Raw genomic sequence first — 23,746 nt, forward strand, 5'->3', positions numbered from 1 at the left:
AATACTAGGAATCATTGCCTCCATATTTCTCCATTCATAACACTGACTTTACAAGGACAAGACAAAAGCTGTCTTTACTCTAAAAGGTAAAACCTTCCATCAAATAAGGCCTTGTGGAATGGAGAATGTTTTATGTTGATCTGCTTCTTGTATCAGTATTTATCAAAACACCTTAGTAAGATCAAATTTAGAATATAAATTACTATCAGGAATGAATTGCCCGATAAAGTCTTTTAAAAGTAAGTGATGTAGGTTTCTTTCGAGGCATTTGTTGAGTGGTTTATACTTAGCAAGAGTTTTTCCATCTTTTAGGTCATTACCATTTTCAGCATGTGCACTGCATGACATAAATATGGATACGTACTAGGGGCAATTAAACCTAGAATGAGCAACTTGTCAATTTCATGCTTGCATTTTTCTTTTTTCCTTATTCATCAAGAAATTATTTTCCTTACAAACTGTGAGGCCTCACCCCGACCTGTCATAGCATAGATATTTTTACTTGCATTTTGATATTCGAGACTTCGATATTTTGACAGTCATTCGAGACTTAGATGGACAGTGGATTGTTTTATCGATTGATTTTGATATTTCAGTAGTGTATTACATTTATGATATGCACTAAGAACCTGATATTGTGCATGAAATGATCGAACACATATTGATGCAGTTTTATGGAATGATAGTATTAGATTATAATGCGATGCAAAATGTTGATTGGATATGATGATTTATGATATGCAGATAAATGTTAAATTTATTATGATGGTTTATGAAGTGCAAATTTGAGATTCTAACATCTTAAATGATTGAATTGAAATGATTAGGAAAGGGAATTTAATTTGAATTATGTTAATATGGATTTCGTAAAATTTGAAATTATGCATTTATGATATACATTTTATATGACCTCCTTGGACTACTGATGCTCGAGTTTAATGTGCAGGAAGTGGAACCATGGAAATTCTTGGAGGAAACAAGTTCCAAACCTTTGTGAACACAGTTTAACCAAGGCGAATCTTTGGAAGTTTCAAAAACCTCGTTGTGAAAGTATTTTCTTTGTAAATGTGAGTTCGCTTGCATGTGGAAATGTTTAATCATAAAGATGCATTAGGGGCATGTCATGGTGATGTGGAATGTGTTTTTATGTGTCACTTGACACTTGTGGACTTTGTGTGTAATTGACATGTCATTTAGGGTTTTGATCATGATGGCAATTTACCCTAAAACTAATTACCTTGTTAATGAGTAAGCAAACCTACTTAACAAGGGGTAGGATGGGTCACAATCAAAGGAAATTCGAATTTACACTTGGCTACGGTTTTGAGGGGTCATTAAGTGGTCCCAAAGTGTCTTTTAGGTGAAAATAAGTTACCCATATGATAGTATATCAAGTTAGGGACCTAATTTTGACCATGTGAGTGCCTAGACAGCCTGGGGGGCCCTTTACCCATGCATTCTTCCATCAATTCGAAATTTGGAGTTGTCACGTGTTTTCTCCCATGTTCCCACTAAGTCAAATATAGCAAATTTAGGAGACAAGTTTGTAAGAGGAAGTGGCTAGGTGTCTTTGCTAAAATAGTTAGTGAGAAGGCCTTACTAGAGAGTTTTGGTCAAATTAGTGGGTTGTTCACCCACTCTCTAAGTTTAGAGATAGATAAGTTTTGGAGGGAGATTAAGGGATCTCTACAACAACTATCATTGCCTTCAGCTTGGACCAAGGTTGGTGTTTCAAACCATGTTCATTTTCTTTCTTTTAGTATTGCAAGGTAAATCTGCAAGCATGGAGTATTTGTAAGGGAGGATGCATTATATTTGTGAATCTTTGTATTGTGGATTTTGGGATTGTGTTGTGGCAATGTGAATGTGTATTGTGTTTATGTAAATTTCTTGGCTTCCCTTCTTGATTTTTCTTATTTTGATTTGAATGTTGAATGTGATCATGGGTGTGAAGGCTTCGCTCACCCTTGGGAGGAAAGAGAAGCCTTGGGTGAAGGGATTAGTTGGGCTCAACATTGTATTTGAGAAAATTTACCTCATGATGAGGAGTGGTTTTTCTTTCATGGAGTATGGGCTCCATTGAAGCCATATACTTATTGTTGTTTTTGGGAGATAAAAGGGGTTTTGTGTGTGAGGAGGAGATTTTTATGATGGCCTTGAGAGGCAAAATGCAATTGCAATATGATGTTTATGTTTGGTTATGGCATCTCCTCTTTGAAGAGCCCACCTTCACCCAATGTGATAATGATTCCAATGGTGAATCAATGTGTAAACCTTGGAAGGGAGTGTTATGTGTTGTCTTGTATTTTTCTCATGCACTATCAAATGTGGTGTATGTGTATCCCATTTGGATCTTGGTTCCCCTATTCGGTGGGTGGCTTCACGGAAGCCTAGGACGAGAGGTGAGCCTCCATGGTTCCTAGTTTTGTGTGTGTATGCAGGTTTTGTGAAGATAAATTCTTGGAGATATTAGGGTTTGACAAAGTTGAAAAAAAGAAAAAACAAGTGTGTAAAGAGAGACCAATGTTGCATGTCATCTCAAATGTGTTGTGATTTCAAGTCTCCATTGTTATTTCATTGTAATGTAAAAGAAATTTGTTTATCATTGTATATTGTTGAAAATTGTGTAAAGAAAGGTTGAGAAGTTGTATATAGTTACTAGCAAGGAATTATTTATTGTAAGCTTTCCACATTATGTGACTGGATGTAATAGGGAGAAAATTATGAAATGAAACCCTCTTTCTTTTGATGATCTATAAATGATTTGTAGGAACATTGCAAAGTTGTTGTGTACAAGATTTCTTCTGATATAGTTGATTTAATATGGATGATTGCATTGTAGAATCATAGTTATGCATTTAATATAATGGAGAAAAAAAAATTATTAGTTATGCATGAATATTAGTTCACTTAGATTCCAAATCTAATAGGCCCTTAATTGAGATAGATGCTATAATAATATAGACTTGCAAGTTAAGAATCAATAGTGAAGTTAGTAACAAATCCTAAATGACATATTTAGAAAACTCATAAAAGAGAACTACTTGTACGAGCATAATATTTTCTCTGAAAAATGTATGGGGAAAGAAAATAAATATTTCCCCCAAAATACAGAGCAATAAAATAATAAACAATATATACCCTAGAATCTAGTACATTAAATATTAATAGTATAACATATATCCTAAGGGGAAAAACATTAGCTCAACAAATACCTATTCCATAAGCTTTCAAAAGGGAGACTCATATGAGTCCCGTGACCCTTGTCACATTTTCTTAAAGAAAATATATATATATATATGTGCGTGTGTATATATATATATAAATGTTAACACTATGTCAAAGGCTATGCTAGTACCCAAGTACCTATCCCTAAACACTAGGGGTTAAGGGGGAAAAAGGTACATCACCAATAACATTTAAAACAATAAAATTTTATTCAAATAAAAAAAAGAGAATGCAAACCAAAGCATCCTCCTTTCCAAGCGCATGTGACATGGTATTATGAAAAGTTGGGGGGGGCAGCCATTGATATAAAGTCAGTCCCCATCCCTACGCACATCCTCCTACAATAGAGTGTGAAGGTGCCTTGAAAAGTGGCTTCAAGCTGATTGGTTTTCATCTTCCTAGGTGCCAAGGGGGAGGGACATAACAACATTAATAAATAAGTTCAAAAAAAATATAAAAGAACTACCTTAAATCAGCACCTTCCTTCCTAAAACTTTTTAAAGGCTCATGTATAAAATGGGACAATGGCATAAAGTTAGGAAAGGCTTTCCTTGGGCATCCACCTTGGGCAATGGGAAGAAGGCCGCCCACCTAGGAAGAAGCCACCTTGGGAAAAGGAGGTTGGACATAGTGTAAAACAAGATTTGTGTCATGTTTTCGGATCAGGGTTAGTGTATCGGGGTAGAGTAAAATGTAGGAAACTAGGAATGGGTAGGTGGAAGTAAGATGGGATTATGTGATGATTATGTTATATTGATTTGTTATTATATAATTTTATTTAATTCCTATTCATGTGTGGTGAAGGGGAATATATGTTATGTTGTGTGGGGGTTAGTAACAATATTTTACGGATAATATTATTGCATAGGATTATGTTATTTCTTTATGGGTTTGTAAATTACTTCTTTTTTTTTTTAATTCATATAGTAATTTAAGGTATGTGTAGTAGAGCAAGTTAGGTTGAGTGTTAGGGGTGGAAGATTTAGGAATTCTACGATAGCCTTGTCTAATAGTTGATTACACATAATTAGTAATTAAAAATAAATTTTAAAATAATAATAATGGTAAATAATTAAAATTAAATAAATATAGTGGTATGAATAAATAATTTTTAAAATAATAATAAATAAAATAAATAAAGGGGGTATGTATGACAATTACACTTGAAATGAATATCCTAATAGATAATCTACATAATATCAAAATTATGTACATGAAACTAATATAGGAAAGGATGTGGAACATATAGGACACATTATAGTGGGAAAAGAAATTTTATAAATGCATCGTAATTGAGCACTAACAAAGATGTTAAAAGATAGCGGACAATATAGTATTCATGAAAATAATTAACCCTATATATATGTAGTATAGTGATAATAGGTAACTTATTAACACTTTGTTGTAATCTAATAATGTATGCCTCCTATGCCAGCTCTTGCTCAACACCCTAGTTTATGTTCTAAAACTAAATTAATTTTTTTTTTAATTCTATATGTTGGCATCTAACTAAAACATATCACTAGACTTTTACTTGGGATACTAGTATCCTAACCCTAATACCTAAGACCTGGCTAGAGTATCAATGTACCTAGAAGTTACTAAGTATCACCTCCAACCTATGATCGAAATTAGTCATACCCTAATGTCCTCAAGAGACATGAATTGTAGATTTCAATCTTTGCGTCGTTCGATAGGGTATATCTATTATACATAGATACATGTGTATTACCCCCTTGACGTACCCTTTTAAAAACAAAACAAAAAATGGTTGTGTTTTGCCCTGTTAAATTTAGGGCATGACATTCTGGTATCAAAGCAATTGGTTACAACACTAGAGCCTGACCCATTACGCTTAACTCATTAAAAACTGAAAATTGTGTGTAGGATGCCTGACGTTACCCATAATAGTCGTCGGAGAGCTAGAGGCCCTAGAGGTGCACGAGTGGCATCTAGAGGGGCAGGACATGGAATTGTTGAACCTCCACCCGAGTAGCTTAAAAATCTTAATCAACTCTTTACAGTCATTCAGAATCTTATCAGAGTAGTGCAGGAGAGGATGCCACCTGTAATCCCATAGCCCGAACAGCAAGGAATAGGCGAACACAGAGCAGATAATAGGGAAAGAAGTAAAAGTCCCCCACCTAGAGATGCAGAGAGAGAAGGTGACCAGGAAGAGGCCTCAATTCATCAGATTGATCCACCACTAGTCATAGAGCCACCAGCCGTAGTGAGAGCACCCAGGGACATAGAGAATGAGATTATGGATTTGATCCAACTCAAGCCACCTCTTTTCATCAGAACCATGGATGGTACATAGGCAAAGGCATGGTTACAGAGCTTAGAGAGGTGCTTCGAGTTGCAGCCACATGGGAGCAATCTAAAGGCCCAACTTGCTATCCACTTATTACGAGACAATGATTCCAATTGGTGGAAGCAGGAGGAGACCATAGGCGGAGTCAAAGTAGACACACTTACCTGGGAGGCATTTGTGGCCAAATTCAGAGACAAGTATCGCTTAGAGCATTTCAGACAGAGTCAGATTGAGGAGTTCCATGACCTCCAGCAGAGGGGCCTTATTGTAGCACAGTATGAGAGTAGATTCTTAGAGCTCCTTTCTTATGTCGAGTACATGAAGGATGAGAAGGTATGGATGTATCGATTTACCAAGGGTTTGAACTTGTCTCCACAGAATTCAATACGCCTAGCTTTTCCGAGCACCTCCAGGAAGGCAGTTGAGACAGCATTAGTGGCGAAAGATCTTTGTAACAAACACAAATCTCGAGATAGGTCCCACAACCAAAATTACTCCCAACATTCAGGACAACATAAACCCTCATGGAAGGGTAATCAAGGTCAGACAACAGGGTCCTCTAAGGCCCCACAAGTACCGCAAAAGTCACAGCAGGATAATAGGCAGAAGTCAGCACAAGGGTATCAAGGCTCTAAGCCCAAGCAGTAGCAGTCACAAGCGTCCCGACGAGATCGGAGGCCACAAGCTTCATATGCACAACCAGCTAGGACTCAAGAGTCCTCCCCTGGTGGTTATAGCGAATCCAACAGGACAGGTGGTCAGCAACAGCCTAGGTCACAGGACGTTAAGATTCAGACTCTTGGGCCTTGTTATGCTTGCAGTGGTATGGGACATATAGCCAGAGAGTGCCCTCAAGGACCGATAGCCAATAATCAACGGGGAGCCACTTCAGAGCCTACGGTAGGAGACATGGGTAGATCCCATAGGGTATTTGCAACGGTTGATAACTGCCAAGTCGAGCATCAGGCTACAGTTATTGAGGCTACAAGTATGACTAGAGGTACTAAGGTTTCTATATTGTTTCATTCCGGAGCCACCGATTCTTTTGTATCTGCTTTTGTAGTGGAGCGTTGGGAGCTAGTGACAGCTAAGCAAAACGATAATTGGGAAGTTGAATTGGCATCTGGGGCTAAGGTGATAGTTAATTCCCTTATTCATAACTGTCAAATTCAAATTGGAAACTTGAGCATGACTTCGGACCTACAAGTTACCCCCCTAGGGTCGTATGATGTAGTCCTTGGTATGGATTGGCTACGTGCACGTAACACTAAGATGGACGACAGACAAAAGAAGGTTGAGTGTTTCGATGATTGTGGTACTCCTATGGTGATCTCGGGGGTGCAAAGGCTAGTGTCTCTTCGTATGATCTCCACCATGCAGCTTAAGCAGTGTCTACGAAAGGGATATCAGTTGTTTGCAGTATCTATCAGTAATAAGGAGGAAGACGATGAGAGGAAACCTTCTCTAAATGACTATCCAATACTTCAGGAATTCAAGGATGTGTTTCCCTCAGAGGTTCCGGGTATGCCACAACCTAGGGCAGTTGATTTCCACATAGACCTGGTGCCAGGAGCTGAGCCCATTTCATAATCTCCATATAGGATGGCTACACATGAACTCAATGAAATTAAGACTCAGTTTAAGGAACTCTTGGAGAAGGGACATATCCATCCTGGTCTATCACCTTGGGGTGCGTCGGTGATCTTTGTGAAGAAGAAAGATGGATCACTCTGATTGTGTATTGACTACTGACAATTGAATAAGGTAACAATCAAGAATTGATACCCACTCCCTAGAATCGATGACCTGTTTGATCAGTTGTAGGGTGCCCGAGTATTCTCCAAGATAAATTTGAAGTCGGGATATCATCAATTGCGGATTGTGGAAAGTGAGATTCATAAGACCACATTCCATACAAGGTATGGCCACTACGAGTTCACAGTGGTACCATTTGGTCTTACAAATGTCCTAGCTGTATTCATGAGCCTTATGAATGGGGCACTTCGTACATTTTTGGATATGTTTGTAGTATTGTTTCTTGATGATATATTGATATATTCACGTGATGAGAAGGAACACGAAGAGCACTTGAGGCAGGTATTGCAATGCTTAAGGGAAAATCAGCTATATGGCAGTTTGTCCAAGTGTGCCTTCTTCAGAAAGGAAGTGCATTATTTAGGTCATGTGATATCATGAGATGGGATCGGAGTGGATCCATCCAAGATCCAAGCCATCATGGATTGGCCAGCACTAACGAATGTTTCAGAAGTTAGAAGCTTCATGGGTTTAGCAGGGTATTATAGGCGGTCTGTGGCAGGATTTTCCAAAATAGCTCACCCCAACACATCCTTGCAAAGGAAAGGGAAGAAGTTTGAATGGACAGACAAGTGCAAGAGGACCTTCCAAAAACTCAAGAGGGCACTCACTAGTGCACCAATCTTAGCAATACCAAATCCTTCATCAGATTTTGTAGTTTGCACAGATGCTTCACTAGATGGTATTGGAGTCGTTCTCATGTCGAATGGCCGTGTCATACCATATGAGTCTAGGAAACTCAAGACTCACGAACTCAACTATCCCACCCATGATTTGGAGCTTGCAACAGTAGTTAATGCCTTGGCAAGATGGCGCCACTTTCTTCTAGGACATCACTTCGAGCTTCATTCAGATCACCAAAGTTTGTAGTATATTTTCATACAGCCAAATCTAAATGCCTGACAGAGGAGATGGATGGAGTTCTTATGGGAGTATGATTTTGATGTACATTACATTAAGAGAAAGGAGAATGTAGTCACAGATGCCTTGAGTAGGAGACGTCATGAGATATCTTCTATGATTATTGAGACAGATTTGAGAGAGCGCATACTACACCATCTTCCCGAAGATGTATTTTATACAGAAGTTTGTCAGTTAGTCCACTCTTAGAGACCCTAGAAGGAAGATTTTTTGATTTTTCATTGGGTCTGGATAGATTACTACGCCGTAAAGGGCGCATCTATGTACCATCCTCGGGTGACTTACGTGATTTCATCATTTTGGAGGCTCACAGAGCACCCTATGCAGCACATCCAGGTGTCAAGAAACTTCATGCAGATTTAAGGCAACTATATCATTGGCCAGGAATGAGAATGCAAATAACCAACATGATAGCCAAATGCTTAGAGTGTTAGAGAGTTAAGGCAGAACACGGACATCTAGGTGGACTTTTGCAGCCACATGAGATACCTAAGTGGAAGTGGGACACAATCTCCATGGATTTCATTGTTGGTCTTCCAATGTCTTCTCGACGTCACAATGCCATCATGGTGACAGTGGACACTTTGACCAAGGTTGCTCACTTTTCACCCGTTCACACTACCTTCATAGCACCCACAGTGGCACAGGTGTTCTTGCAAGACATTGTCAAACTCCATGACATTCCTTGTAAGATAATCTCGAATAGAGATTCATTGTTTACATCATCCTTTTGGAGGGAATTGCAGACAAATAGAGAGAGTTAACCAGATCCTAGAGCATATGTTGCGGATGTATGTGATGGACCACCAGTCCAAGTGGGAAGAGTACCTCCATCTCGCAAAATTTGCCTAAAGTTACGGCTGCTACATTGAATGCATAATGAACTTTCATGGGTGCTAAAAAGCTCCACTAAGCTATACCTGTATTAGTCGATGATCCTTCAATCACTGTCCAAATACAAGTAATAGACACTTCACCAATTCTTTAAAGATGAACCTCCAAGAAAACAGTTGGAGTTATGTCCAACTCTTCCCTTTGCTATTAAGGGTTTGCATCCTTAAAGCAATCAGTCACATTAAAGCAACCCATTCTCATAACAATAAGTTAATATCTTTTCATGCTCCCAATCCCAACGCAAATGCTTTCTTTTATAACCTCGAAATGAGGAGAGATACGAACAACTTAGCAATGTGGGATAAAAGACTATTTCGTCTTTTAGTCACTTAAGTGACTTTATAACTTTATAATATTTAAATATTTAAATAAATCACTTAAGTCACTTGAATTTTAATCTCTTGAAATACTTGATTGATTACCATGTCGTCTGAAATATGAATCTCTCCTCATTATTCCCCATGTGACCAAATACACTTTCTAAAAATAGAAAGAGTCCATCTCTATTAACCTTGACTTACTATACATAGTAAGTATGGCAAATGGAGTCCAAATGACATCGAATGAAGGCCAAATCCATTAATCGTTGAATGTTGGAGAAGAATCAATCCTCAGAAGACCCTCTAACCATCCTCATTAGCCTACAAGGATCCAATATTAGGCTAATCCCTGAAATTCTGATGCTAGCAACCAATAGGGACATTATACAAAGCACCAGCTTCATGTTTTAATATTTTATTGCTGCAGTATCATTGCTGCTCCAATGCCTATTAAAACGGAAAAAATCACTATAATAATTCATAGCAGTTAATCATTAATTTTTGTGCATAGATCGAACAAGAAATCAAACTCAACATAACCAGGAAAGGTCTTCGTCCAATCCTCAAACTAGGCTTACGAACATGATCAGAAATGCATAATGTAACAATGGCATGGGGGAACTTCAGGATAGGGGGACACTGGGACGACTTTTTGGGACAGGAAAAAAAAGGCCTCAATTCGGGGACGAAAAGGGGGGCAAGGGGGGTTATGGGGGAGAGAGTGGTGCATACTATACATATAGAACATGAAATGCTGTACCCCAAATCAATCTCAATCCACCCCAACTTAGAAAAGAAAATCCCTCAGTTAAAGCAACATTTCAATTTGGGAACTTCTCCTTCCAAGACCAAGCTGAAGTGATCTCAAAATTGCTACCTAAAGGAAAAGAGGCAGTAAATGAGTCTACCACTATCATCATCAGTAACAAGGGGAGTGAAGATCGATGGTTTGAATGTAAAAACAATGGGATTTACACTATCTGGACTGGAGAGTGGTGCATACTATACATATAGAACATGAAATGCTAGTCATGAAATGATTGTTTCAATATAACATACCAAATTAAAGTACTTGCACATAGCAAAATTGCAACACAAACCAAAACCATTGAACATTCAACATAGTAACATAGTACATGCCCAATAGTAATAACATATATAAATCAAGATTCAAATGAAAATCCAAATTATCAACAAATAGGATTTATATTAGTTCTATCAACTATCAATTATATGAGTTATATCATAAAGATGATTACAATGAGTAGCATCATGCATGATATGAATCATGATCAATATCAAAATGAGTACAAACTCATCTCAAAATGGCAAAATATAGTGATGAGCACATTTATGTTTCTACTACAATGCCATCCTCATCAATATGAGACAAATCCTCTAGCTCTACATCCCATCATGTTGCTAGGCTCACTTTGTACACTTGTGTAAAATGCAAGACATTGTGTACAACAACTACCTCCACCGCTCTCTTAGAGGTAAGTTCGTTCCTCAGCACCCAGGCACTCAATTAGAAGTAAGTTTGTTCCTCTTGCTGCGACTACAGTATGCAAACGTTTGGACGGTAATGGGGATACTTGGGTACTTCAAATACGTGTCTCGAGGACATCCCCATACTGGGTACTCCAAGGTTTTGGCTCGAGTGCGTCCCCGAGTTTCATTGGAAATTTACAAACTCACTCCAAGAAACCTTCAATTCTTATCAAGTCATATAGCTTGTGCCATTGTAAAGGGGAGTCAATTTTGATCAAGTCACATAGCTAGTGCCATTGTGAAGGGAAATCCACCATATTTAGCTTAAAAGATGATGCAATCTATTGTAGATTTTGTAATGGCCTTCGTTCCTTTATGTTGTCTTTGATATCAATAATATGCCCTTGTAACAATCATACTTGCAATATGTATATGTTTAATATATCTTGTATTTGGGATCCAATAGAATGATCAAATATGATTACATTTACAATTTGCATATTCGACCATTTCTTTCCCTATTGATTGACATTTTTCCCCAACCTTTCTTTTCCTCCGACTGTTGATTGTTGAAACATCAACTTGTTAAATATTAACATTGATAATCCTACTGGTCTCAGAAGTGCTGACCGCACCTTGAGTCTTCTTCCATTATATCATATGTTAGCCTTTATATGCACTAGACTTGGCATTAATATAGGCGGCAATCCTTGGAAGGAACTACATTTTGTACTAACCATAAAAAATTTGTTATGTTAATTAAGAAATTAATTATTTCTTGAGGCGCTGATTATCTCAAGTGGTGTTTGGGCCGACTTAAGGAAGGTCATGTTCCTTTAAGGGACATGCCCTTTGGTCTTGATACATATGGTAGGTATTATTGTAGTTTGAGGACACACAATAATAAGAAGTCTGCTCCCTCAAGCAACAATACCCATACGAATATATTGCAGATATAAATCAAGTTCAGATCAAAGTTAAAAGTGATAACTCCTCCTACCTTTAGAACCTTGAGAAGATTATCTTCAGCAAGTTAAAAGATATTATAGAAGTCTGAATTTTATTACAGAATTTGCAGAAACTTTACATGGTATCAGACCTCTGGTAGTCAAACCTAGGCTTTGCAAATTAAGTAATCAAACCTTATATATATTTAGCATCATTCTCTTATCTTCAATGGCATACACAATCAGACCCGAGGACAAGTTTGATGGGAAAGAACACTATAATGCCTGGAAATTCATAATCATGATGATTCTTGAAGAAAATGATGTAAAACAATTTGTTGAATCAACATCCAGACAACCTATAGTTGAACCCAATAAATCCATCTGGATTAAAGGAAATAGGAAAGTCATTCAAATCATATTGGATAGAGTGAAAAATGATATCGTACCCATGCTAACAAAACATCAAACAGCATTTACTATGGTGAATGCACTACTAAATGCATATGAGGTTAACAATGCAACCAAAGTTCTCGCACTAAAAAGGCAACTAAATCACATTCAAATAAAGAAGGGAGAATCAATGAATTCTTAATTCCTAAGGGTTGCCTGCCTAAGAGATGAACTTTCAAGTATAGGAGCCATCATTAGTGACACGGAACTAACACTGATGGCTATAGATGGATAACCAGATTCATGGGAAACTTTCGCACAAGGAGTACGTGCTAGAGATAAACTTCCTGAATTCAAGAGACTTAAGGGAGATTGTCTTCAAGAAGAATCCAGAAAACCAAAAAAGGAGGGAAAATGAAAACAGGAGATGAAGAACTTCATATTCTTAATACAAACTCCAATAAGGGCAAGAAGAAGAATTTCAAGAAGAAAAGGGGAAATCAAAATAATGACAAACCTAAGAAAGATCTATCCAAAATAAAGTGTTTCAGATGTGAAAAATTTGAACACTGCAGATCTAATTGTCTTGAGAATTCTAAACAACAAGTGAATTGTACAAATGTCACTAGGGAAAAAGATAACTATAATCCTGAGAATCATGTATTGTATTCGTCATTATCAAATGAAGTCTCAAATAAAGCATGGGTGATTGATAGTTGATCATCTAGACATATTACAAGATAGAAAGAAGCACTAGACTCTAGATCAGAATAGGTTAATGGTGAGGTCACCATCAGTGATACTTCAGCACACTTCGTTAAAGGAAATGGAAATTGCACCTTGAAACTAAAATCAAGAAATTCTCTTCTTCTCAAAGGAGTACTCTTTGTACCAGAAATAAAAAGAAATCTAATCTCAGTTACAGCACTTGAAGATGATGGACATAATGTTGCATTCATGGACAGTAAGGTAATAACCTAGCCAAAGAACTGCTCAATTAAGAAAGAAAAGTTGACTTGTTAGAGAAAAGGGTATTTGTATGAATTAAATTCAAAACCTAGTCGACCTATTCAAGCTTTAATTCATCAAGCTGCAAACATAAATGAAATATGGCACAAAAGGTTAGGACATCTAAACTTTAAAACCTTATCAACTATGGAGAAGATGGCTACTAGTTTACCTAAACTAAATAAAGACCACTCAAGCATATGCAAAGGGTGCGCTCTGGGTAACAACACCAAAAGTCCATTTCATGATAGCACTAGAAAAAAAAACAATGTTTTGGAATTAATTCATTCAAATTTATGTGGAACTATGTCTGTTCCTTCTCTGCGAGGATTCTGGTACTATATTTTGTTTGTAAATGATTCCTCTAGGAAAACATGGATTTACTTCTTAAAGAGCAAAGAATCAGAAGAAATCCTAAAGAGATTTAAAGAATTCAAAACGGTAACTGAAAACTTATCAGGACATAAAATTAAAACTCTTAGAACTAATAATGGAGGCGAATACACCTCAGATTTGTTTAAAAGATTTTGTAAAAAAACAGAAATTAAGAGAGAGTATACCATTATACCATTCCTTATAATCCAGAACAAAACAGGGTAGCAAAAAGAAAGAATAGACCAATTATAGAAGCTTCTAGAACTATGATATTTGATCAGAATCTAGAATATTTTCTTTGGGCAGAAACTTCTTGTACTATTGTCTATATTCAAAACAGAAGCCCTCACTTCTACCTTAGAGATAAAACTCCTAATGAAGTTTTTACTAAGGTTAAACCCAATATAAGTCATCTTAGGATTTTTGTGTGCCTTGTATATATCCATGTTCCAAAAGAAAAAAGAACTAAGTTAGAACCCTCCGATAGGAAAGGTATTTTTGTAGGGTATAGTGAAACATCTAGAGCATATAAGATTTTCATACCTGGACAGAAAAATATTGAACTTAATCGGAATGTAATTTTTGAAGAAGATCTAGCATTCAAAAGAGCCCTAAGTTCTGAAGAACCCTCTCCTTTACCTAGTTCTAAAAGAAATACTGAGTCTAAGTCTCAGAGGGAGAACACGGAAGAAAATGAAGATAAAATTCAAAACCTAAATCTTGGAGAAACTTGAAATTCAAAGAAAAGACCACTTTGGGCCATTAAAACAGTCGAGGAAGCACAAGACTTTGGTGCACCTTCTAGAACAATCAGAGAAAGTAAAAGACCCAAAAGATTTCCTAGTTATACAGCAAACATGAATGATATGTCTAAATCAGAACAAACTAATACTTCAGATGTTATTAAACATACAACTTGGAAAGAAGCTATGAGAGAAGAATACCAATATATTGTGAAGAATGATGTTTGGGAAATTGTTCCTAGACCTAAAGGAAAATCTGTTATGGATATATAATAAAGCATGCTGCTAACGGTAGTATTGAAAAAGATAAAGCCATATTCGTAGCCAGAGGATTCTCTCAGAAAGAAGAGATTGATTATGAAGAAACTTTTGCTCCTGTTGCCAGATACACCTCTGTAAGAGCAGTCCTAGCCATTGTTCCATCGAAGGGATGGAAAGTACATCAAATGGATGTAAAAAACAGCATTCCTAAATGAAAAGATTACAGAAGAAGTATATTTGGAGCAACCTGAAGGATTTGAAACTCATGATCCTAACGTTCTTGTTTGCAAGCTCGGGAAAGCTCTCTATGGGCTTAAGCAAGCTCCAAGGGCTTGGTATGAAAGAATTGATAAGTATCTCACTGGCTTAGGATTCTCCAAAAATGAAGCCGATCCAAATTTATATTATAAAAGAGATAAAGATGATATGGTAATTTTGATACTATATGTTGATGATTTACTAATAACAAGTGATGATCATCTCATAGATCAATGCAAGAAAGATCTAATTAGAGAATTCGAGATGAAAGACTTGGGACTCCTTCATTACTTCCTAGGACTAGAAGTACGGCAGAATTCTGACAACATTATACTTAATCAAGGGAAGTATACATCAAATATTTTGAAGAGATTTGGAATGTGGAATTGCAAGGCTATGTCTTCTCCTATGGAGACTAATCTACATAAACTTAAAGAAGCAATAGCAAAATCACCTTGCATAGATTCTACTCTCTACAAACAAATGATTGGGTCCCTTATGTACTTGGTAAATACAAGACCTGATATTTGTTATGTTGTTAATGCCTTAAATCAGTTTGTGTGAGCCAAAGGAGATTCACCTAGTTGTAGTAAAACACATTATGAGATACTTACAAGGCACTCTTAATCTTGGGCTCAAATATGAGAAAGTTGACTTAGATTTACATGGATTCACTGACTCAGATTGGGGTGAAAGTGTTAAAGAGAGAAAAAGTACTTCAGGATGTTTCAATTTAGGATCAACAATCATATCTTGGATATGCAGAAAACAGTCTTTAGTAGCACAAAGCTCTACAGAAGCCGGCGATGGCCTCTCAAGAAGCAGTTTGGCTAACCAAGTTACTTGTAGGATTATTTGGTCAAGCCATGAATCCTACAATTATTCATTGTGATAATCAAAGTTCCATCAAGCTTTCGGTGAATCCAATTTTTCATGACAGGTCTAAGCATATTGAAATTCCTTACCATTATGTAAGAGATATGGTAGACAGGAAAACTATAAAATTAGAATACATTTGCACTGCAGATCAGACAGCAGACATTCTCACCAAACCTCTCTCTAGAGTGAAGATAGATCACTTCAGGATTGGTATGGTTGAAATGTAATTCATTTGTATTCTTTAAATTATTAATAAAATAATTTTATTTGTCAGGGTATTGACTATTATGGGCTCCACCATCTGTATTCATTAGTTAAGAGGTGACGATCTTTGAGGTAATGAATACTTGTATTAAAGACATTATGAGAGATGACGATCGCTCAAATAATGTATTGAACAGTATAGAATTACTGTAGATCTAGGTGAGTTCAAGATTATTTGTGATATAAACATTCCCATGTCTATGAATCACAACTTGGACAAAGGAAGAATTTATTCTTCAAATTTTATCTTGAGTTCTGGTAGATCTTAACACAAGATCAAGTTGTGATATAGGATTGCCAGTTCCTATGAAGCACAACCTAGATAAATGAAGAACTTAATTGTTCTTCAAATTTTATCCTGTGTATTGCATTACATGCAATACTAACATCACTAATATAAAGTGATAAGTCATAATGTGATATGACTTAGTATCATATGTTACATGATACCATTTTTCTCAGAAGATTCAAATAGATATAGAGTATCAATCTATGCTTATTCATTATAGTTGATGATGCTAGATATGTTATCTCTCAGTATGATTATCAAGTTAAGAGGGAGTGTTAAATATTAACATTGATAATCCTATTGGTCTGAGAAGTGCAAACTGCACCTCAAGTCTTCTTCCATTATATCATATGTTAGCCTTTATATGCACTAGACTTGGCATTAAGATAGGTGGCGATCCTTGGAAGAAACTACATTTTGTACTAACCATAACAAATTTGTTATTTTAGTTAAGCAATTAATTATTTCTTGAGGCACCAATTATCTCAAGTGGTGTTTGGGCCGACATAGGGAAGGTCTTGTTCCTTTAAGGGACATGCCCTTTGTCCTTGATATATATGGTAGGTATTATTGTAGTTTGAGGACACACAATAATAAGAAGTCTATAAAACCTATACGAATATATTGTAGATAAAAATCAAATTCAAATCAGAGTTAAAGGTGATAACTCCTCCTACCTTCAGAACCTTAAGAAGATTATCTTCAGCAAGTTAAAGGATATTATAGAAGTCTGAATTTTATTACAGAATTTGCAGAAACTTTACACAACTTCTTTCCTGACATAGCAACATTTCAGCAGTTCTATTATTATTTTCTAAAGAATCTTAATTGAGATCCTTCCCATTAGTTTGGGTGTAGGGGTATTTGTTGTATTATCTATATTGATCGGGATAATTGAGTAACTTCAAATAGTGAAATAAACAATTATGCACATGAACATAATAACACAATCTTTTACGTGGAAACCCAATGTGGAAGAAAACACAATGTTTTATATAAACTTGTTCTTTTACAAAGGTTTGGTGGCTACAACCTATTAGAGGCTCCAACCCCCTTTGTTTATGAGCACTAATTCACTGGAAGCTTCAATTCCCACACTTCGCAGACTCCAAACTGGAAGTACCAACTCTCACTTTTGTCTTGGTGACAACCAACTCACTACGCACAAATTGTTTTCCACCTTCACTATGTTGCTTTGCATACTTGCTTATTCTTCTATCTTCGTGAACTCTTATAATTTTTCATTTTCACACTTCTCAACTTCTTATTTTCTCCATATTCTCACTATACTCACATCTTCTGATTTTTCTATATACTCCTCTTTATTAGGTCAACAATCTTTCTTTCTTATTGTCTCTTTTATTCTAACATGCTAATAGTATATATCTGTCAATTTGAATATTTTCCACTCTCTATTTTCTTCACCATTCTGCCCTTTTTCTCATATACAGTCATCTTACTTTTATATTTTAGATGATATAATACTTTCCCTTTTTATATCCTCCAAGTACAAGAGACGTGACCTCTTGGTTATGATGTGTCTCTTCATTTATTTATTATTTGTCAATTTGATTAATCCACTTAGAATATTATTATTTGATCTTCAAGCTTCTCACCTTTCCTTTTTAATCCATTATAATGGGAGCTTTTCAATATTGAAAACTAATTGTGCTTTTCAGATTAAAATCTGTTTAGACATCCTTTTTACTTTATGAATTTAATATATCAAACCTTCCTGGGTAATGATAATATTTGTTTCTGCTGCCATCGAAGCTTTTAATCTTATCTCTGCCTTTTTTGTGCGTCTCCCTTTGATCATTCTTTTATTAATTTTGTCTCACATAGACACCAATAATCATTGTTCGTTGATGTTTCTTCCAAACTTACGTGTTTAGGCCATTCCACGGGCTTCCATACCATATGCACAACAGTGATTCACATGTTGTTGACTTAATATCATCAGGCTCCCTTCATAAACACCATCTTCCGAATTGTCGCTGCCATCCAGATTGACTACCCACGTTTCTGATTTGTTTGTATATGTATATCGCTGCTCTTGTATCTTTGTGTCTGTGAACTTCATACTGGACAAATACACCGTCGACGGACCCACTGCCCATATCGTTCACTTGTCGCTGAATATTCTGTAACATACTTATATCAATTCCTATTTCTGGCTACTGTCTTTTTTATGGTTTTTTATCTCTTATAACGCTGAAGATTGATATCTGCATTTATCATTATTGAATAAAGATTGCTTCAGTTTCTTTCTCGTCAATTCTATCTCTATACATATCATTCCTCTGCTAGACACTTTTGCTGACTTGTACATATCATTCTAATTTTTCATTGGCTCGTGGGAAAAGGCTTCACACAACATTCTTTTATCACATCCATATTCATATTAGTCGTATCTTCTCTGCAGGTTCTTTGTTTTCTATTTGAACAGATTTTTATTTATTTCTGAATGATGAGACTATCATTGCTGACTGTTATCTTGTATCTAATATGTTAGGGTCCATTGTATTGCTCAATTGTAATCAGTTGTAGCTTCATTGCCGCAAATATCAAACCATTTTTTGGGCTGCTGTTTATTTCCATTGTTCAGTATATCTCTTTTCTAATATTGCTGCCAAACTCCTATTCATTGTGTTCTTTAGATGTTCGATGCTGCCTTATGAGTGATAGTTCTCTTTAACACTGGGATGCTGTTTCTTTCTTACTTGCATGGTGTCTTATATATGTTGATGACCTTCTTCATTATCAAATTTATATGCTATATTCTCCCTGTAGTCTGATCATTGTTTCTGTTGTCTCTTTCTAAATTAATGTATAATCAATTAAATATCTGCTATTTATTCTTGCAGGTTTGACTGTAATATTATTGCATCCTCTTTATTCCTTTGACTTGTCTTTGCCCTGTTCCCGTCTGCTATATAGTTGTGTGTTTATATTATCTTCACCTTTAATAAGCATCCTTGTAAATGATATCCAAATATGTATTTTCCAACTTAATATATATATGCCTCTTTAAATTTGTATGAACATTATTACTGCCTCTGCCTTTATTATGAATCAATGTATAGTCTTCCATTTTTTTTAGATATGTCTTTCGCTTTTCATCTCTTTGAAATTGATAATGCTTTATAGATTTGTTTGTACTTATGATGTCCTTGACATCAATGACAATACTTTCATCAATCTCCCCCTTAGTCATTGATGGCAATACTTCCTAATGTCTTTCTACTTTCGTCCTTTCTTTATCTATCCCCCCTTTGCTATCAATGGCAAAGGGATAACCAACAAAGCTAGTCATCAAATGCTCCCCTATGAAAGTTCTCTCGTATTCCCCCTAAGAAGGATTCTTCAATGTTCCTGTAAGCTGTCTTTGATGCATATTTGAAGGTTCTTTCAAATTTTGACATCAATGCAATCAACTTTTCAATCTCCTGAATATACTCTTCTAAAATGCAATGCAAAGCAATGCAATCAACATGTCTTGAACCATCTTACTCATTTCTCCAAGGGTTTAATGTAAGGTCTCATTTATATCTCCCACTAAACTCGTGCTTCTCCTCTCAACTAGGAGGTGTATGAACTACAAATTTTACTTGCATCGGTTTCATCTTCCTCTTTGGTTATCTTCCTTCTCCAAACTTTCATTATTTTCTGTCATTTTCAAGTTTCTTCCTCCATACAAAGATAGGTCCTTCTTGTTTGTTCGTTGTAGAACTTCTCGTGTATTCTTTATATGCTTTCATGACTCCATATCCGTCGTGGTGCACTAAGTGCCCATCATGATTTCTTCTTCTCCATCCATGAAAACTTTCATTTTGTGCTCTGCATTCCTTCGCTCTGTGACCAAACTAATTGCATGAATAACAATATCCATAGAGGTTATGTCGCAGCTTAAATATATGGTCTTGTCTAGAAGAAAAAGCTTGCCTTTCCTATCCTTATTCTTTGAAAATGTGGCTGACTTTTGATCCTTCTTTCTATCTTTGTCTTTGATAGGATTTATTGACACTTCAACATATCTTTCAAGTTCTTCCTCTTTCGTAGATGAATCTGCCATATTACTGCCTTCATTGATAAAACCCTTGAATTTGCAATCATTGCTCTTTGAACCTCTCTCATATCCTATCCCTATCTTGCTAGAAGATGGCCTTGGGGGTTGTCAATTGTATTAGTCAGAATTTCAGAACTCTTTTCAAACTTGAGACTTGTATTCAATTTGACAATGGTTTTCTCTAAATCACTTTTAAGCATGATGACTTCTTCCTCTAATTTGGCATAACCCGCTTCCTTTCCATTTCACTTCCTCATTGTATCATTCTGAAATCGTTTGACATCTTCTAATTGTTCTTTTGAATTTTCAATTACTCTAATTGACTCTTTTGGGGCTTCATATAGTTCTTGAATTTGTGTTTTCAATTTTGCATTCTTCTTTTTAAGATTTACATTTTCAAAATCGTCTTCCTCATTGTAGGCCTCTTCTTCATCTTTTGTATATGCAGTCGATCTTTCTATGCATTAACATCATTCAAGACTTCTTTTCTATGTGAATTATTATCTTCTTCTATAATGTCATCTTGATTTGCTACATCATCATGTTCTATTGCCATGTGTATTCCAAGTGTCATCTCATCACAAATGTTAGCCTTTGTATTTCCACATGTATTTGATTCCATAATGTCAATACAATCATCATTGCATATAGAGTCAACTCCTCCATCAAAGAATTCAATATCGATTACTTCATCTCTAGTAATTGGTGCATTGTTATTAATCTTCTTTGTATTTCCTTTTCTTTTATTTCCTTTCCTTTTTCCCATGTGTGCTCGTTGGTTATTAATGGTTTCCTTTTAATGGTCATCTGCGTACCTTTCCTACACTTCATTTGTTAGATGCCTTAGTTGATATTTTAAGATTCTCTTGAAGCTTCAGTTGAACGAGTTTTTCATTTTAGAACACCCTCTTTGTACGTTGCTATATCTACCTGGTGAATTCATTAATTCAAGCATGCAATTTAGTCTTCATGGTAAAAAGGTATAACTATAAAACATTTTTCCACCAAACCTTTTCTGAATTTTTTTACTCAAGGGCTTTTGGAGCCATCGGTTTTGGAGGTATCAATATTGGAACAGTGTTGTTTGTGTTTGTGTTTGTGTTTTTCTCCTCCCATGCCAAAACTAACTGTGCAAATTCTCGTGGGATAGGGTTTCCTACAAGTGCAAGCATCATTCATTGAAAAATCTATGCTAGAGTTTAATTTTAGACTGAATTTTTAAAAATGATCCCTATGCTAGTTGATCAATAGTTTTTGCCTCAATTTTTGTGTCTTCATGTGGATGGCCATTTCGACCACAGTGCTCACAATGGCGTCGGTTACCAACATTAGAGGGCAATTAGAGGTTCAATGGCCACAACTACAACACATGGAAGTAGTGCATGATTTAAATATCGATGCCTTGAGAAGATATTTCTAGGTACTAAAACACATCCTTCAGCAACTGGAATGAACCAAGACAAATTTAATGAGTGCAATCAGGAAGTCGTAATGCTTAGTAAAAATTTTATTACTAATGATCAACTTTATTAGGGGTCGTCATTCAAAACAACTAAAGAGATCTAGAAACTCTTAAAGGATCTTCATTAAATGGCTAACAAGAGTCGAGCTTTCTTTCTGAAGAATATTTTGTTTTCTATCATTATGGATGAGAGGATCTCTTCAAGGACATCTTATAAAGATAGTGGACATCAATGACTAGTTGCAAGCTATTGGCAACAAGATGGATCAAGAAGATATGATAGTGATCATGTTGAAAATAATGCCCCAATTCCACGAGCATTTCATTGAGGCACTCAAAATAACTTCTACTAGTGTTCATCTAACATTTTTTGACCTCTAAAAAAAGCAAGTAGGATAGGTGAAAGCAATAGTTTGGAAGCAATGCCCCAATTCCACGAGCATTTCATTGAGGCACTCAAAATAACTTCTACTAGTGTTCATCTAACATTTCTTGACCTCTAAAAAAAGCAAGTAGGATAGGTGAAAGCAATAGTTTGGAAGCAATGCTAGTTCGTTCCTCTAATGAATAAGTGGCCTTCGTAACCAAAGTCTTGAATAAGCATAAAAGTAATACACAAGCCTTCCAATATAAAGGACAAGGACGACCTCGAGATTCTTCCAAGAATAAAAGTATTTAATGCAACTATTATTGCAAGTTTGGTCATATGAAGAACGATTGTGAGAAACTAACAAGGTGGTCCAAGAGTTCACACCTTTCACAAATTCTATCATCTTTTTAGGAGGCAAAGTAAACTCTCTTGCCGAAAGGGAAATAGTCAAGTTTCATCTAAAGGAAGAGATTTGTTATTCCTATGTATGGAGTTCAATTTGTTGTCATTTCATTAGATTATGCTTTAATATCCACAATTTGATGTCATCTTCAGTTTGCAAAAGTGTAGTATTATTGATGAGGAGCCTTGCACTATAATAGTTGTAGGTTTTGAGGATCATGGTCTTTTCTCGATATGAGTTATTCTCAAGTGCAAGCCATGACAACCACAAGTACTTCAATTAGCAATCTTTTTGGCATCAACAATATGGGCACCTTAAATATTCATTATCTCCCTCCATTACTTTGAGAGGGACCAATTGTTGAATTACCCAAGATTCAAACACAAAATCATGGAGTATGCAGAACTTGTCAATTTGAAAAGCAATGTCAAACTCTATTTCCAAATGATGACCATTGAAGGGCAACCAAGTTCTTGCAGTTGGTTCATGTAAATATTTGGACACGTGAAAATTCTATCAGTCACTGCATATAAGTATTTTTTATTGTTTGTTGATGATTTCAATAGAAAATGTGGACTTTTTCCTTCAACATAAGTCAAAGGTGTTCAACATGTTTCAGAAGTCATTAGAAAAGGAGTCAAGTTGTCAGATAGACAATCTCCGATCCAACAAAGGTGGAGAACTTTGCTCAAAATTCTTCAACTTTTGTGCATCACATGGCATCAACTTACCACTTCTTACACCCTTCAATACAAAAATGTTGTTTAGTGTAGAAATTGTACAATCACTAAGACAACTCAATCTATGTTGGAGTATAGAAATGTTCAAAAGAAATTTTTGGTGGAAGCAATCTAATTTCTCCAACTTTTGTGCATCATCGCATGAAGCAACTTACCACACCTTACACCCGTCAACACACTGATGTTGAGTGCAAAAAATGTATTCACTGAGATGGCTCAATCTATGTTGGAGCATAGAAATGTTTGAAAACAAATTGGGTGAAAGCAATCTATATTGCAATTTATCTTCTAAAATAGATCTC

General features: G+C 35.9%; 2 protein-coding genes across 22 annotated transcripts in view; one reads left to right on the top strand and one right to left on the bottom strand.

Annotated features, from left to right (window-relative positions):
• The window catches only part of LOC149535417 (cell division cycle 20.2, cofactor of APC complex-like), a 94,097-nt gene that overhangs the window by 24,718 nt on the left and 45,633 nt on the right, over nt 1-23,746 (bottom strand). The window lies entirely within an intron of this gene.
• Nucleotides 5,557-7,132, top strand: LOC149535418 (uncharacterized). The gene is made up of 3 exons (XM_089806132.1): nt 5,557-5,577; nt 5,669-6,162; nt 6,292-7,132. The coding sequence occupies exons 1-3, from the start codon at nt 5,557-5,559 to the stop codon at nt 7,130-7,132; spliced, it is 1,356 nt and encodes a 451-aa protein (XP_089662258.1).

This window comes from Cupressus sempervirens, chromosome 10 (assembly GCF_028749045.1).
Source record: "Cupressus sempervirens isolate cs-2001-9-10 chromosome 10, ASM2874904v1, whole genome shotgun sequence".
Classification (NCBI taxonomy): domain Eukaryota; kingdom Viridiplantae; phylum Streptophyta; class Pinopsida; order Cupressales; family Cupressaceae; genus Cupressus; species Cupressus sempervirens.

What these genes read in the sequence shown, in the direction of transcription:
- LOC149535418 (XM_089806132.1), top strand. Translation starts at nt 5,557, where the DNA reads ATGGTTACAGAGCTTAGAGAG. An exon ending in TGGTTACAGAGCTTAGAGAG is followed by an intron (nt 5,578 to 5,668) that starts GTGCTTCGAGTT and finishes TGGTGGAAGCAG; the next exon opens with GAGGAGACCATAGGCGGAGT. An exon ending in AGGCAGAAGTCAGCACAAGG is followed by an intron (nt 6,163 to 6,291) that starts GTATCAAGGCTC and finishes CGAATCCAACAG; the next exon opens with GACAGGTGGTCAGCAACAGC.